The 16,860-nt window shown below is 40.9% G+C and overlaps 1 protein-coding gene across 1 annotated transcript; it reads left to right on the plus strand.

The window, feature by feature from the left end:
- Positions 1–869: 869 nt before the first annotated feature.
- npffr2a (neuropeptide FF receptor 2a) lies at positions 870–12,888 on the plus strand (the record flags this gene model as incomplete). The annotated part of the gene is made up of 3 exons (XM_080765890.1): positions 870–1,197; positions 8,592–8,691; positions 12,039–12,888. The coding sequence occupies 3 exons, from the start codon at positions 870–872 to the stop codon at positions 12,886–12,888; spliced, it is 1,278 nt and encodes a 425-aa protein (XP_080622016.1).
- Positions 12,889–16,860: the final 3,972 nt, after the last annotated feature.

A 16,860-nucleotide genomic window follows, 5' to 3' on the forward strand; every position in this document is an offset into this window, starting at 1 on the left:
TTACCCATGCAGGACATGTTAATTATAAGTCCTGTCATTTTTACCAGCTGAATAATATGTCTTGTAGCCCTGTCATTATTCACAATTTAATATGATGGCAGGCTTGGCAGCAGTAGTGTCACACTTCAATAACTTATCAGTTATCACTGTTGTTGAATTTCTGCAAACCCTTAGCTTGATAGGGTTTGAAGATTACACTAAACTTCTATTGGTGTGTATAGGACACAAGTCTTATTTATTAACAGGTATAACTATACTGTATGGGATGAGGGAAGGCTGATTTATTAAGGCTGATTTATTAAGGGAAATTATAGTTGGGCTGGATATACACTTATTATGGGGTGCCCCAGGGGTTTATACTTGGTCCCCTCTTTCCCCCTTCTATTTCCTCTTCACCACAAATAGGCAATCTACAAATTCACAATGTGTTGTAATGCATTAGAAACATCACATCAAAGATAAGTTAGATATAGACTATTTCATAAGCCATTGGGGCAGCAGTGGCTCTGTGGTAGATTAGCCGGTAGAGCAGCTGAGGGTTCCCAGTTCGATCCTGGGCTCCCCCAGGTACGTGTCGAAGTTTTCTTGAGCAAGACTCTGAACCCCTAATAGCTCCCGATGTGCAGGTTGGTGCCTTACATGGTTTCCTCTGCCATTGGTGTATGAACGTATGTGTGTGAATGCGTGCATGTAATGACAATCTATGTAAAGCGCTTTGGATAAAAGCACTAAAGTCACCATTTACATTTGCCCAAAGCTATTTAAACTTCCCTCTTTCTTAACCGACTAGCATTCTAACAGAAAGTGTTGTGTTGTATATGAAGTGAAAAAGTCAATCAACTTCTTTTCTTGTTTTCTATAGGTCTAAGATGAAGGAAGGATTTGAGAACAACTTCACCTTTTTGTATGATGACTGGATGTTTTCAAACTCCTCAAATGAATTCTTCACACCCAAGTCAAACGTCACTTATGTTGGATTTTACCTGCATCAGCCGTCCATAGCTGCCATCTTCATTGTGTCCTACATGCTGATCTTTCTGGTTTGCATGGTAGGAAATGGAGTAGTGTGTTTCATTGTACTGAGGAGCAAGAACATGCGAACAGTCACCAACCTTTTCATCCTAAACCTTGCCGTTAGTGACCTCTTAGTCGGAATCTTCTGTATGCCCACAACGCTTCTTGACAACATAATAACAGGTGAGCACGCATGTCTCTAAGGAATCTTTGCTGCATGATTAGAGATGCTTGCTTCCAGTATACAGTATACTATACATGGTCATATTGAGGCACTTTTACTTTACTTGAGCATTTACATTTTTATTTGATTTTTTATACACTTTCACTCCACTACACCTCAGGCAAATAATGCACTTTTTACTCGACTACAATTATTTGACAGCTTTAGTTACTATAGTTACTTTATACATTTTGGTCATAATTACAAAACCTACTACTGTACAGTAACCACTTTGCACATTTGGAAACCACCAAGTATCAAAGTTAAAAATGTAATAATACTTTTACTAGAGTAGAGTATTTTATATATATATATATATTATATTTTATATATTGGTATTGCTACTTTTACAAATCTGAGTACTTGAGTCAGAACCAATGGACGGATTAAAGTGAAAGCATGCCCTGTGCACAACATCAAAAGGCCCCTGTGCATGTGCACACTTGGCACAAGCCATATAATTCGTCCATGGTCAGACTCTCTAATCCTTACTAAGCCTCTGTAATACTTAAAGACTTACATTTGGCAAATTGGCAGTAAGTGGTAAGGTAGGTGTGTACACTATTATTCATTAGAGACATTAGAGACTCACCCGCCTTTAGTTTATTTGAGGGGAAGTGCACAATAAAAACATTCTAAACACATTTGTATTAGACATTATGTTTCAAAGAAAAGCACACATGTGAAAGGAGGGACACTGCCACTTGCTGGTTCAGAGCATTTTATTGAGCAACGTTTTGGTCTTGCGACCTTCCTCAAAGAAAAGCACACAGAAAGAAATGTCAAGGCTATCAAAAAACAATAAAGTCCAAGACTTTCCATTTCCATTGTGGTCTTTGCTCTTGGACAAACAAAACATTACAACAAAGAAAAGGACAGTATTGTCGCAGTTTATTAAAAGAAAACCCTGTTCCAATATCAAATGGAGTAATCTAATACCTTACATTGGTTAACCACTTTAAACCTGGCATACCTATTCTGGGCATGTTATTATAGACAAAAAGTGCAAGATGGTGCTTAAGTGGTTAAATAATTTGTAAAACCCACATTGGAGCGTCGAGTGCCTCTATGGGCCATATAGCTCGCAGTGTTTATGTTTTGATGGGCTGCCATTCCATGCTGTATTATGTTGATAGTCCACCATGTTGATAGTCCACCATGCCATGCTGTATAATGTTCTGTTGGGCCGCCATATGGTGATAGTGTCAAGGCAATCAAAGGGTACATTTTTAAATGTGTCTTGCTTTTCGCTCCCTACACACGAGAGAGAGAGAGAGAGAGAGAGAGAGAGAGAGAGAGAGAGAGAGAGAGAGAGAGAGAGAGAGAGAGAGAGAGAGAGAGAGAGAGAGAGAGAGAGAGAGAGAGAGAGAGAGAGAGAGAGAGAGAGAGAGAGAGAGAGAGAGAGAGAGAGAGAGAGAGAGAGAGAGAGAGAGAGAGAGAGAGAGAGAGACCTTTAACGAAGCCTTTATTTAATCTTTTGTGTACACTCACATATTCTTCAGGACATTCCTAGAAATTTCATGCTTTGGGTATTCACAATAATATTAAAACTGTTTGTTTGTTTTTGTTTTTTTTTCCTCTTAAAGAGATAAAACCAGTGATTCTTGCTCAATGCTACACAAGATGTTATCATGTCCCCACATCTCAACGAACTGTTCTAGACAGGAGATCAGTTTGTAATAGGCAAACTCTATTCTGAGACGAGCTGTTATCAGTCCTTTTGCCATGAGTCCTGGGTCTACTGACCCTGCTCCTTGTATTTTGTTCCTCCTAGTGAGCCAGATGCTCATCTTTACTTGCGCAAGTAAAAAGTTCAGCAGGCCCACTCGTCTCTTTTGTGATGCTCTATACTTTGGTCCAAAAATAAACATTTCATCATTTAGTTCTTCATTAAAACTGTCGAACCATCTATGTAGCATCGCAAACAGACTACCAAGCCTTGGGCACCTTAACCATAGGTGTTCAAGTTCGAGAGAGAGAGAGAGAGAGAGAGAGAGAGAGAGAGAGAGAGAGAGAGAGAGAGAGAGAGAGGACTAGTTCATGGGGAGGGCCACTATATTTCCACACTCACTCCAGAAGGCCACGTTGCATATTACTGTCATAGGAAAAATAGCTGATCTACAAGCTCAGTGTGACGCGTTTTGAGCATGTAGAGCAGCTATTTTTGCTATATTTTAATTTAAATCCTGATTTATTTTTAATTTTTTTATCATTTCAAATTAATTTAGTTATAGTTATGTTAACTTTATGAACTAAATACAAATTGTTTCTGATATTCTGATAACTGCATGGCCTGCCCTGCATGTATTCCCTAGTTCATTCATCAGAGTGATCTTTGCAACACAGTCGCTGTCCATGGTGCTGGAGGGCATATAGAGCCCGCAGTCCCTCCCCCTTTCAGAAAAGCGAGTGGCCCAGGAAATGAAACCCCAATGCATTCTCCCATCGGCACTTCTAATATAATTTATTTAAAGACGGTTACGCCGCGGACAAAGCCAACTCGGATTGTGACAAATCATGACAATGAACACAATGTTTTGGGCCGATCAAATCATTAGAAAGAATAAAAGAAAGTCAGGAGACAACACTATTTGTTTTGTTTTTCGTCTTATAAATTATTTGATCGGCCCAAAACATTGTGTTCATTGTCATGATTTGTCATGATCCGAGTTGGCTTTGTCCGCGGCGTAACCGTCTTTAAATAAATTATATTAGAAGTGCCGATGGGAGAATGCATTGGGGTTTCATTTCCTGGGCCACTCGCTTTTCTGAAAGGGGGCGGGACTGCGGCACTCTAGTCTATACCGGTTGAAATCCCTTTTAGAATAGTTAAAATAGCCGATCACAACATGTCGATGGGCAAACTATTTAAAAATGTTCTTCAAAATAGTAAAAAAATGGCAAATACGTTTAGGGATAAGGGTTAAGGGGTGGCGCAAGATATAGCCCTTGTCATCCACCGCCTGCAACACCTATAGTCTAAACATCTTCCCACAACTATGCAACAATTCAATAAGTAGAGTGGAGAGAGAGCAAGTTAGTGCCTCAAAGAAACTAGGTATACATTGGAAGCTCTGGTCCTCAAAACCAAAAATGTGAAAATGTACACAACATCTGCATAATAGCATCTATCAAAAAGGTGACAAGAAGGGACAGAGGAGTGCTAGAGAGTGAAGTGGAGCTGTTAGGGGTTACGCAAGTTGATCATGGACACCAGGACACATGGCTGTTGTAAACTCTAAGTACTGGACCCTCGTCTGGTTTGACAGACAGGTAGTGTGTGCCGGCTGGGTGGTGTGTGACAATCCGGTTGAAGTATACCATTGGTACGGCGACAGTGGCGGCGGGCCCGGGAGAACAATAACGCGACACGAGACAGTATCACGCTAAAGGTTCACAAAGTTTATTACACATACAGGAACATATATAGAGCTGGATCCCAATGACGTGACAACAACACTTGAGACATAACAACCGCTAACTGCAGCAAGGCTGACCTTGCTGTCTGAGATGTCTCTTGTAGCCTAACTAAAAGTATGCTACAGTACAGTTCAGGCAGTACACAATACATATCAAGTACACTGTGTACTCACGTACAAGTACACAGCCATGGGCGATCAGATTATAACAATGGCCTGTTTTCTATGGCTGCCTCTCTGCTGTAATGTGTTAGACGTACATGTCCAGTGACGGAAAGTAACTATACATTTACTCAAGTACTGTACTCTCAAATACAATTTCGAGATACTTTACTTTAGTATAATTCTACTCCAGTGACTCCACTACATCTCAGTGGCAGATGTTGTAGGCCTACTTTTCACTCCACTACAATTATTTGGAAAATATAGATAGTTTGTAGATTTAGATTATTACAAAATATTCATTAACCTTTAAGACCTAATGTATATATTGTAGATATATATCTCTACAAGCTCAGTAAGTATATTTTGATGCCAACACATTTGTACTTTTAATCAAGTAAATGTTTAAATACAGGCCTTTTACTTGTACCATAGTATTTCTACGCTGCTTTTACACAAATCAGAGTACTTTTTCCACCTTTGTATACTGTATCTCTGAATTTGTAGCCTTGAGGCTACAAACTGTAAAGAATAGCTATTCTCTTACTTCCCACGGTCAGGAATACTGTCAGACTTTAATTGTTTTTGTCTCCACCAGGCCGAAGGCATGTAGCCTGCTTATAGCCTGCACTCCCTTTAAGAGTTTAAAGCATGGGGATCGAGCATGTTTTGCACCCTGTCCGTCTGTCCGTCCGTGTACAGTTAATCTCCGGCACTGTTGGTCCAGTTCATATAGCCTATATCAGCACAGCATTTCATTTATAATTTTCCATTGTAGCCTACTATCTAGTATTCTAGTTCATTTTCAATGCCATTCCAAGCCATATTGTAGTATAGGCTAATCCACAATGACATTTCTTGAGCTTGTTCTTGATCAGGGGCTGCAGTCTTGTCTCACTTTACAAGAAGTTGTATCAATCACTCATATTACTATTAGGAGAGAGCACAAGAGAGAGAGAGAGAGCATTCAGGAAACAGCATTCAGCAGTGCGGTTTAGATGGGTGCATGAGTTTGGTCCGACATACAGTCTGACCAAACAGTCTGACCTAACCTCACAGGAAGCCACAGGTTAGTTTTAACCGGCCACAGGTTAGTTATAACAGACTGTAACCGTATGCACCCCCAAATTATATATAGTCAATTCATCTTTTTTCCTGCCCTTTGTAATTGTATGAGAGAACATTAAACGATAGAGATAGATAGATAGTGTAGAAGCCATTTTACTGTGTTTTGTATTTTCTGAGTATTATTTCTGTTATTATTTAGCCTTATTAATTTTGAGTATATTGTTGATTATTGGATAATTAATTATGGTATCACAGAAGAATAAGTAAATGTTTGTATTATGCACTTTATTTCCAGTAAAAGCAAAGCTAAATGAATGCAACTTGTGGACTTTGAAGTTCTTCATGCCTGCGTAAACCTATACACCCATAGAATGGGTGCATCAGTGTGTTAGTCATTGAAATGTTTGAAAGCTGCCAAACAGCACTTACAACAGATAGCCTTCAGTGTCCTATGGCACATTCAAAGATAAAGTTGACATACAGCGAAGCGAGAATATCATTAGATGCAGCTGTGTATATCCTTGATAAAACTAGAAGCTCGATGTCGTGGGGGAAAAATGTGCAATACAGAAACCTGTGGCCTGTAGAATTGCTTAAAAAAAGAGGAAAAAAGGCACTGGTTGCATGTGTCTGTGCTTATGAAGACGTGTGGAAATATTGGGGCTTAGAAAGATAAGAGTATATGAAAGCCATTTTAAAGGTTAATCCTTTTAGGCCCCAAGGACCCCTTCCAATATAATGCATGTTTGCATTTTCCAACCTGCACTCACATTTCCACAATATATGTGAAATTGTGTGTTAAATGTTGAAGTGAGAAAGAAACATGTGTCCATTATATGTGTATGTATATGTAATTTGTCGTTATATAATGGAGTTGTTTGATATCGAGTATGGTCTGGATGTCGTTGAGATAGGGGTTGTGAGTGAACACCATAAACTGCAGAGATGATGTTTACATAAACATATTGGGCCGATGTAGAAGCACTTGTACGCACAGTATATGTGTTGCATTGCATACAAGCAGCGACTGTTGATTGTTGAATAGAGACACAGTAGTTTGTAACTGTCACACGCACGCGCGCGCGCACACACACACACACACACACACACACGTGCACAGCGAAAGGTTTTACTGAGGTTAGGTTTAGGTATAGTTTTACTGAGGTTAAGGTTAGGGATAGGTTTAGGTGTAGGCTGTCAATCACAGCGACTGGCCAGTCACAGCGCACCATTTACTCAAACCCGCAGATGAAACCATGGTAGCGTCTCAGAAGCGTGTCGCTGTTTTGATGACGTTGCGTCAGGGGGTCCTAATGGCCCAACGAGGTGGCTGCAAGGTGCCTGAATAAAATGGTTTTATATTACAGTTTTACACGATTGTTAACACACAAACGTCATTCTCAAAACTCCACACACACAACTGAAAACCTCACTCACAAAATGCTAAACCCTGACTCCTTTTCCATGATGACTCTTTGCCATCAAATCTCTTAACTGTTCCCAAAATGGAACTCGTGTTTTCATTTGGTACACACAACCATATATTTTCAAATGACACACACATACCATTCATTGAGTACACACAACTAAGCATTGGCTACACACCAAGCATTTACAGCACAATGAAGTGAAAAATTGAGAACACAAGATAGAAATGGAACACACATGAATGACAATGACCCTGTAGAATGAGCCATTTCTTCTTTTGTAAAATGACGTGTAGGCCTACTTTTTTTGAAAATAACTCCTCAATAGGATTCAGGAAAGGAGAATAAGGTGGAAGGAATAGAACAGATTTTTTTCTATAATGATGCCAGACTTGCCAGTGTAGTGGCTGAGATTGGGTTGGATCCTCTGGCTCATGGTCAAACCATGATTGAGCACATGGTCAACCACAGTTGCCCGAATCTCATTAGATATGACCGTTCTCCTTCTTTCTCCTTTTCCTTTTCCTCTTCCTCCTCCCCCTTCTCTCTGTCCACCTACTCCTCTACCTCATCCTCCTCTCCCCTCTCCTTCTCTGGTTGTCGATCTCTTCAAGGTTCTCGTTCACCCAACAAAGCAGAGGCTCTCAAGTCCCTTTTATGCTGCAGTCCTGATTGCAAATTGCTCACCAGATCTGTTTTTTTTTTTTTTTTTTTAGATTTGACTATTTGTGTGTTGTAGGTTGATGCTTTGAGATTTTATGTGAGAAGTGTGTGCAACAACTGGACATTGAGAGACAGAGAGAGAGAAGCTACCGGGATTTAATTTTTCATGGGTTTACCCGCCTCGCCCACCCCGCGATAATTGCGTCAGAATCTGTAATCCATCTGCCTGCAACGCAGTTCAACCTGCGGGCTACGGGTCGGCCCGCACATCACTAATATACCGGTACACATATTCACAACGCACGCACACGCACACGCACACGCACACACACACACGCGCACACACTCACAGTATATTTATTTACAATCTTATAAATATAGTGTCAGAAAGACAATGCTTTTGTTTATAGCTGCACTGAGAGAGGGATAATTAACTGACTATACAATTATAATGGAAAGGCTGTTCTATATGACGACCATTATTATGACCCAGCTTATTGGTTACTTTAGTGTGGATGCATGGCAAACCTCCCTGTGTTATTAAGTCACCATTATGGTATTTATGACTTGTTTTGGCTCAAATAAATGAGCACCAATGCCACTTGTTTTCGACAGGATGGCCGTTTGGAAGCCTGGTATGCAAAATGAGCGGCATGGTTCAAGGCATCTCCGTATCTGCATCTGTCTTCACCCTGGTTGCGATTGCAGTGGACAGGTACAGTAATATAGTTTCATGTTTCACACAGCATGTTGTGCCGCTCTTCATCCACAACATTTATAGTCACTGTCAAACACTCCCTTTAATGATTTATTGCCTGTCTTTACTCTTTACTCATTACTGACCAAGTACGTTTGTATCTTCGAAGACCTGATCTGTGGCAATCAACTCGATCCATTGGCGACCTATAACCTTAATCTTGCTGCCTTGACATATTGACATGATTAGCATGTGATGTGGAAGATGATTCACCTCTATCATACAACGGTGGGAAGGCTTAATGATGAGTAGGTACTCAGTGATTGGCATTTATCTTAGAGATGATGTGAAAGGATGCTCCAAATGCTGCACCCCTTGAGCTGAGTCATGCCACAGCTGGCAATTCGACACATGACCAAAATGGCAGCCCCTCATTATGCCCTTATGACATAGTTGGTATTTTACCATAGTCCATATCTTCATTATATATTTATGCTGCATTGCCTTTTGAATATGACAGCGGAGGCTTCAAGCCCTTTGGTGGAATATGATCAAAGTCACGTTGTTGATTGACATGATTTGTATAGATTGGAGTGAGCATCCAGGCTTGCCGATAAATAAGTTACTTATTTATGATAAAGATCAAATGGGAACAATTAAGCTCTTGCTAAAACAAACAAACCTTTCTGCCCATCGTTATAGGGATCCCAGCTCATATCTTAATTTGCATTCCATGACATTTCATCGCTGTGTTGTGCCTATATCACATTCTGTTTAATGAAGCAGGCAGCAATTATAATAGAAGTCATACTGCACTCCACTCGGCCTTGTGTCATGCGATGACACTTTCTGATGCGGTGGACAGATCCAGCATTTTCTTTTTTTACGTTTTTTAAAAGATCTTTTTTAATAACCTGATCGAAGCTCACTGTAGATCAGCAATTATTTGTGCAATACTGTTTCACAATGAATTACTACATATACTGTAGGGCTTAAGTGGTTAATCTGACTAATGAAATTAGTTGAACATTTTTTATGGGATCCTTAAAAAGGTTTTCACTGACGGTAAAGCAGAAGACACAAAAGAAAAGAGCTACTTGAGACACGTTCATATCAGAAACGTGTTTCAATTGTAAAACAGACTTCAAGCATACAAGCAGTGGAATTTATACCCACCTTTTGATTAGCTGCATTGCTAGAACCAAGGAATGGGGAAAGAATATCCCCAGGGCTTTCATTTCAAGGTAAGCCCTAAGGACCGGAATTCCTCTTTCATTGTCAATGGCTAATCTTGAGACGTGTGGGGACAAAAGCTGTTTATAGAAGGGGCTAGCGACCCTTAAAAATCAGACCTGTCTGAAGTGAGTGGTGCAACAGCGCCAGGTTGGTACCCTAAACAAACATATGGACATACATACATACATACAGACAGACATATGGGAGGGACATAGGGAGGGACAGACATTGCTGTTTCTAGGAGTGGTTGCACCACTCAAAAAGGATTGATATAATGTACTTCAATGCCCGAAGTGTAAATCTCAAGTTCAAAAAGGAGATTGTGTGGAGATTATATCTAGTAGTACTTGCCTGATGAAGACCTATAAGGTTGAAATGCCATCGTTCAAATTGTTTGGGAGCTTTAAATCAGTGTGCGGATGTTTTAACCTTTTAGGAAATTTGAAGGACACTGCTTTGCTTGGCCTACACAGGTAGGCCATACATGGCCTACCTGTTTTAGACCCGTTATTGACCTTATACCTACCTGTGTAGTGTACCTTAGTTACGTCACCATCAACAGCCAATAAGGCACCACCATTCTTACTGACCAACATACACACATTTCGATTTATTTATTTGAATCCACAAATTACAATAATTTTTACAAGTAAACAAATATAACGGGGTTGACAGTTCATGTTAACTTAAGGATACACTCCTCCACACAGACAAACTGCCTATAACAGCCGAAACAGAACAGTATTTGGCAAGTTGTTTGACTTTGCTTTTTGTCATGCCAGCTATTCTTAGGCCACTCATGGTCAGTTTATGCACATGGCCCAGCCTTCCGAATATCAGTATGGCAAATCTACAGCGATACCCCAGGTTTGTTATACTTCCAAGTAATGGTTGATACTTGTTAGTTGTTTGTTTATCTTGGATTGATATAATGCCTGGTCCATGGGGACATTCCTGGTATACAGTATTCCTTAAGAATGTCCATGATTGTTGCCACACTCCTAGAATAACCCACCCCATCTGCTTTGATTGTCACTACGGGCTGATCAGAGTCACACTGCACTGTTTGAACGTCCTGTATGTTATTGTAGGCCATGGTGGAGGTGGTGTTGATAATCTTCTTATTATCTTCGTCTCTCACAACGAGGTGCTACAAGGTGATTTGTCTCTAACCTCTGTCTTCCAGCATTTAGAACAAGCTTCAGCTCTCTAAGGGCATCTTGAAGTATATTAAATGAATGCTGCAAGTTGTCTATTGCAAGCTGGACAGAATGCAATGCAATACATAATGGTGTCAACTGCATAGAAGTGTGTTTGACAACCATATAAAGTCGAAGCAATGTTATTATAAGGTAAATAAAACGGGGCCCATGCAGGATCGATCCTTGTGGGACACCTTTTGAGATGGGTAAGAACCCTGACTGGGCTCTCCCAGCTTTCACACATTGAGATCTCCCAGCGAAGTAGCTCTGAAACTGAGCAAGCATAGAGCGCTATGAGGTGCGCTCACAACTCCTAGAGTCCTAGAGCTCCTAACTAATGTTTAATACAACTGCTGTTCTAAATCCTTTAGAGCCGTTGTTGACCATATACCAACCTTGAAACGTACCTTAGTTATGTCACTGGTGGTCCCTTATTTGCTGTTGATGGTGACGTATCTTAAACAAAAGAGGACACTGACATACATACATACATACATACATACATACAGTGTGTCGATTGCAGTAGGCTACTTGCAAGCTCTAAATAATAGTTATGGCAGCCACATTTACACTGTATATTGTCACTGTCGGGTGGAAACCTTGTATGTCCAAAACCAAAACCCAGTAGGCCTAATGTTCAGGAAATGGGGTAAAAATAACTGGTGTTCCAATGGATCCAATAATTTTTTTTTTGAAACAGCAAAAATAGCCAATCTACACGCTCACAAAGTGTCTCATCGCGATGCTGTTGCATGACAAAGTCTTGAATTTACGGGAAAAACTAAAACATTATTGAAATTATTGACATACAAGGTTTCTACCTGACCGCAACGATATCATGTGCATTGTTGTTGCTTTAACTCAATGAATAGCTCAGGTGGGAGAACACCAATCATCTACATTATTCTTTTTTTGTTCTCCTTCCAGATTCAGATGCATCGTTTACCCGTTCAAGCAAAAACTGACAATATCTACTGCAACGTTGATTATAGTCATCATCTGGGTCCTGGCCGTATCGATCATGTGTCCCTCCGGTGTCATGCTGCAAGTGACCAAAGAGCAAACTGTACGGGTGTTACTGGGATATGACAACAAGACAAGGCCTTTGTACTGGTGCAGGGAGAACTGGCCCAACCAGGAAATGCGGAAGATATACACCACTGTTCTGTTTGCAAACATCTACCTGGCTCCTCTGTCGCTCATCGTGATAATGTATGCCCGCATTGGCATAACGCTGTTCAAGACTGCTGTCCCTCTGGAGGGAAAGCCGGGCCACGACAATCGCCATACTGTGTCAAAGAAGAAACAGAGAGTGATTAAGATGCTGCTGATAGTGGCGTTGCTTTTCATCCTGTCCTGGTTGCCCCTCTGGACCCTCATGATGTTGACTGACTATGCTAGTCTAACCGAGCACCAGCACAGGATTGTCAACATCTACATTTATCCTTTCGCCCATTGGCTGGCGTTCTTCAACAGCAGCGTTAACCCCATCATCTATGGCTTCTTCAATGAGAATTTCCGCCGAGGGTTCCAAGCTGCGTTCAAGCTCGGCGCATGCTCAGCCGACGGCCAGCGCGGAAAGCCTTACTCGCACCGGCTCCAGGGGAACTCGGTGCTTCCCGCCAATCTTCAAGCGAATATGGAACCTATCTCCCTCAACAGCCTGGACAATAATGTCTCCAGGCGAATGAACCATGTCAATGAGCAGGACTTGGTCATGGAAGACTTGGATAAGGTGTCTCCGAGCAGTGGTGGCGTCACTGTGGTGTCGATTTAAGGACAGATCAGCATGTTTAATAGGCAAAATTATTTTACATTTTTGAGAAAGCCCACTATTGCAACTTTCTTAAGTCCTATGCTTAAGAAAGGTACACTGCAAGTTCAAGGCTTTATCCTAACAAACTGGCAAATTTTACAATAGAGTAGGCTACTCAAAATAAACACAGTACTGGAAATGATCATGATAGGCCTACATAGACACACAAAAGAAAATGACCAAAGATGGTGGCTTGGCATAGATATTGTTATTGTTACAGTTTTATGACATATCATTTACGAGGGACGTTTTACAATGACAATTTCATTCTTAGATAGACATCACATCACATTTCAAGTAAGATTGTAAGTACTAAAAAAGCTCTACTCCTACGTATACCTTCCAGTGGGATGAGCTGCGTGGGAGGAGGAAAAAAGATAACCCAGCTGACGTTAACAAAAACCGTTAACAAAAAAACAGGTTTATAGCTGGCATAAACGTTTTCGGACCTAGAACATCAGTGTGTCTACAGCAACCACACTAATAATGACTTGATCTGCAGTTGGGGGGGGGGGGGGGGGGTCTGTGAGAAAGCACATAAACGGGGGAAGATCAAATGTATTGATGGGACTATGCATGCAGATGAGAGGGAGAGGAGAGGATAGGAGCTTGGTGAGCTCGGGGGAAGTCCCCCACCTATAGCAGCATAACCATGAAGTCCCTATAAGTTTTGGAAGGAAGGTTTAACGAAGATTTTAAGCCTACTCTTAAATATAGAGACTCAGAGCGTGTCTGCATTCTGGACCAAGACTGGAAGATGGTCCCACAAGAAAGGAGCTTGATAGTTGAAGGCTCTGCGCCTCCCAATTTACTGTTGGAGATTCAGAGAAACAGAAGATTCAGTTATACAGAAAACGAACAATAACAAGCACACCTACTGCACCTACTGCAGGTTGATATGAGTTTAGCACCGTGATGTGGTGGCTGTCATGCAGCTTTCTTATATAGACGACATCTTATGCGTTGTGTAGGCAAAGCTAACATGTAAATAGGGGAGTTATTGTTTTAATTTACTAATTCAGCACTGAATGAATACATGTATTTGTTGTTTAGCACACCCATAGAGCAGGCCACTATCATCCCTGAAATAAATCTTATGACAAAGTCGGTAGAAAGAGATTCTGTTCAGTTGCTGTGTTGGGCATTATGAACAACCAGGTGGATGCTATAATGACCATGCAGTTTCACCATCTGTTATATAATATATTAAGTGAATACAAAATTCATCAAACGTGTAGTAGTATAATTGCTTGGCACATATATATAAAATGACATTTGCAGACTGATAGGTTACATTTAAATGGCTCTCCTCTCCAGCCTGCTGCATGCATGCATAATAATTCAATGATTGGTGCCACAGTTCAAGCATAGCTATCGATGTTACCGATCACAGTAACCTCGCAATCAATTACATTCCCAGTGCACCTGCATACTTGAAGTAGTAATGAATATTATTATTTAGCTTTTCCTTTTTTGTTGGACAGTGAAAAAATCTCATCTCATACACTGATGGTGTTTTTGTGGAGATGAATAATCTCTTAATTAACTTTTTAACCTTATCCGTTCATCTCCATAAAGCTATCGAGCTGTGAGCAAATTATATGGATACAAAAAAGTGGATGTTCACCCCAAATGTGAGGAGAAACTCAAGGTTATGCTACAATATTTTAATTTGTATGAATTGAATCTGATATTAATATAATGTGGTTGCCGGTATGTATTTTCATGTGAAGGATACACAGTCTGATTCAATGAATATTTAATAGTACTTGCTGTGTTTGCTGTGCTGGGTGGCGGGACGGTTATAGGCTCCAATTAATTTCAACATCCCTTTGCATCCTGTATTCAAGAACATATAAGAGCATCCCTACACTTCATAGTTTTACCCTGGACTGTAATTACCGGTAGCTGGAAATGTATTTATGTATAAAAAAATAAACACAACAATTCTGCAATTGTGTCAAATAGTGCAGTGCCAGAATTAAGGCAAAGTACATTTTCATCTGGAGGTGATGAGATGCTGAGTTTGGACAATTCATGGTCGGGTGAAACAGCACAAACCCCACATGTTTTCTCAGCTCTGACAGGTTGGAGAAAAGTTTACCTGTCCTGCGAAAGAACACATTTTAAAAATAAGGCGTGATTTGAAACATTTTTCTTATTTGATACTCTCTGTCATATGACGGCGATGCAATGCGTTGTGAGCTTGTACATTTTTTGAGTGGTGCAACCACTCCTATAGACAGCTATGTGTGTCCCTGGCTGGGTCTGTCTGTCCGAGCAGGCGAGCACGCAAATGGGAGGCATACTATAATCCGACGGAGCATTAGTTCGACATGCGTCCGCATTTCGGACTAGCGCCTGCTCCCGTGCTTGCGGTTATGGTTAGGTTAGGGTTTGAGGTGGGTTGTCGTTTTTCGGACCAATGACTAGTCTAACTAAAGTACTGCACCCCACGAAAATAGCGTTTGGTTGGTTTTCACCACCAAGTGTCACTGTTGTGCAGCCTAAGACACACACACACACACACACACACACACACACACACACACACACACACACACACACACACACACACACATTAACTGTATATATTATATTTCGGGTGTGACAGTACATACAGTAACAGTACAGTACAGTAAAGTACAGTACAGTACAGTACAGTACAGTACAATACAGTAGAAGGACCCCCTGGGGACCCCACATGGTAACTCTGGCTCGCCGGACCGGCCCGTACTCTGGGTGCGTTCCTGTGGGTTTGGAACTTCCAGGGACCCCCCGGGGAACCGCACACAGAGTGGCACCACTCACTTCACACAGGAGTGTGAAGTGACTGAGTCTTAACCGGCCACATATGTGCCTTAACCGGCAACGCATGTTGGAGCCACGGGTGAGTCTTAACTGGCCACGCAATGTAACCACTGTAACAGTATTTACACTTTAAGACGTCATGAAATACCATTATTGCATAAACGTTTAGCTCATAACTATAGCAACAAGAACCCCAAAAGGGGTTCCTGCATGTCCTGAATGGGTTATCAATCAAGCTATAGGGAATTGCTAGGAGGCAACTAGATAAAGCCAAAGATGTTATGGAAACAATTTGTTGCATTGGTATTGATTAGCAGTCATGTAAATATTGATAAGCATTCAACATTCTTTGAGGAACTTGGAATGATTGAGCTTTGCTCTGTGGCACAAGGAGGCATGTCAGATCGATACGGGATATATAAAGGTTAATTTGGATAAAGAACGATCCTGTTATGAATGTACAGCACCAATGGAAATCTCACAAAAATGTGTATTTTTCTCTTTGTGAACAATCTTGTGCATATAGCATTCACTGTTACAAGTAACCTGTATTCTACTTTTACTTTTTTTTTAAAATGGCTGTCTGATACAAGCTCACAACGCATCATATTGTGGCACGTTATGATATTGTTGATATTCTATTTGAAATGGGGCTTAATTGGTTAATGTATGTTTTGTAGGCTATTAATAATCTAAATCTACAAAGAAACATGTAACTAAAGTTTTCAAATAATTGTGCAGTTCCTTTCCACCACTGTATTCTTCAGGATGGGAGAATCAATTATTCTGTTAGTGAAATTTCTTTCCACTTTTTCTAGTTCAGTGTTCAGTGGAATACACCAGTAAGACGCGCAAACGCGGGAAGCGAACGCAGCTGAGACCCTGCAGATCATGTCTGTCTGTCTGTCTGTGTGTCTGTCCCGCTGTTACTGTATATGTGGACCTGGCCCCTTTTGTGCCCATATATGGAGCTGAGTGGACCTGGCCCCTTTTGTGCCCATATATGGAGCTGAGTGATTGCTGATGCAACACACTCCATATTTGGATAGCGGGACAGACACACAGACAGACACACAGACATGATCTGCTATAAGTCTCATAGTAAGTGCTCACTGCTTTCGC

The sequence above is a fragment of the Protomyctophum bolini genome (assembly GCF_963924005.1).
Source record: "Protomyctophum bolini genome assembly, chromosome: 6".
NCBI lineage: Eukaryota > Metazoa > Chordata > Actinopteri > Myctophiformes > Myctophidae > Protomyctophum > Protomyctophum bolini.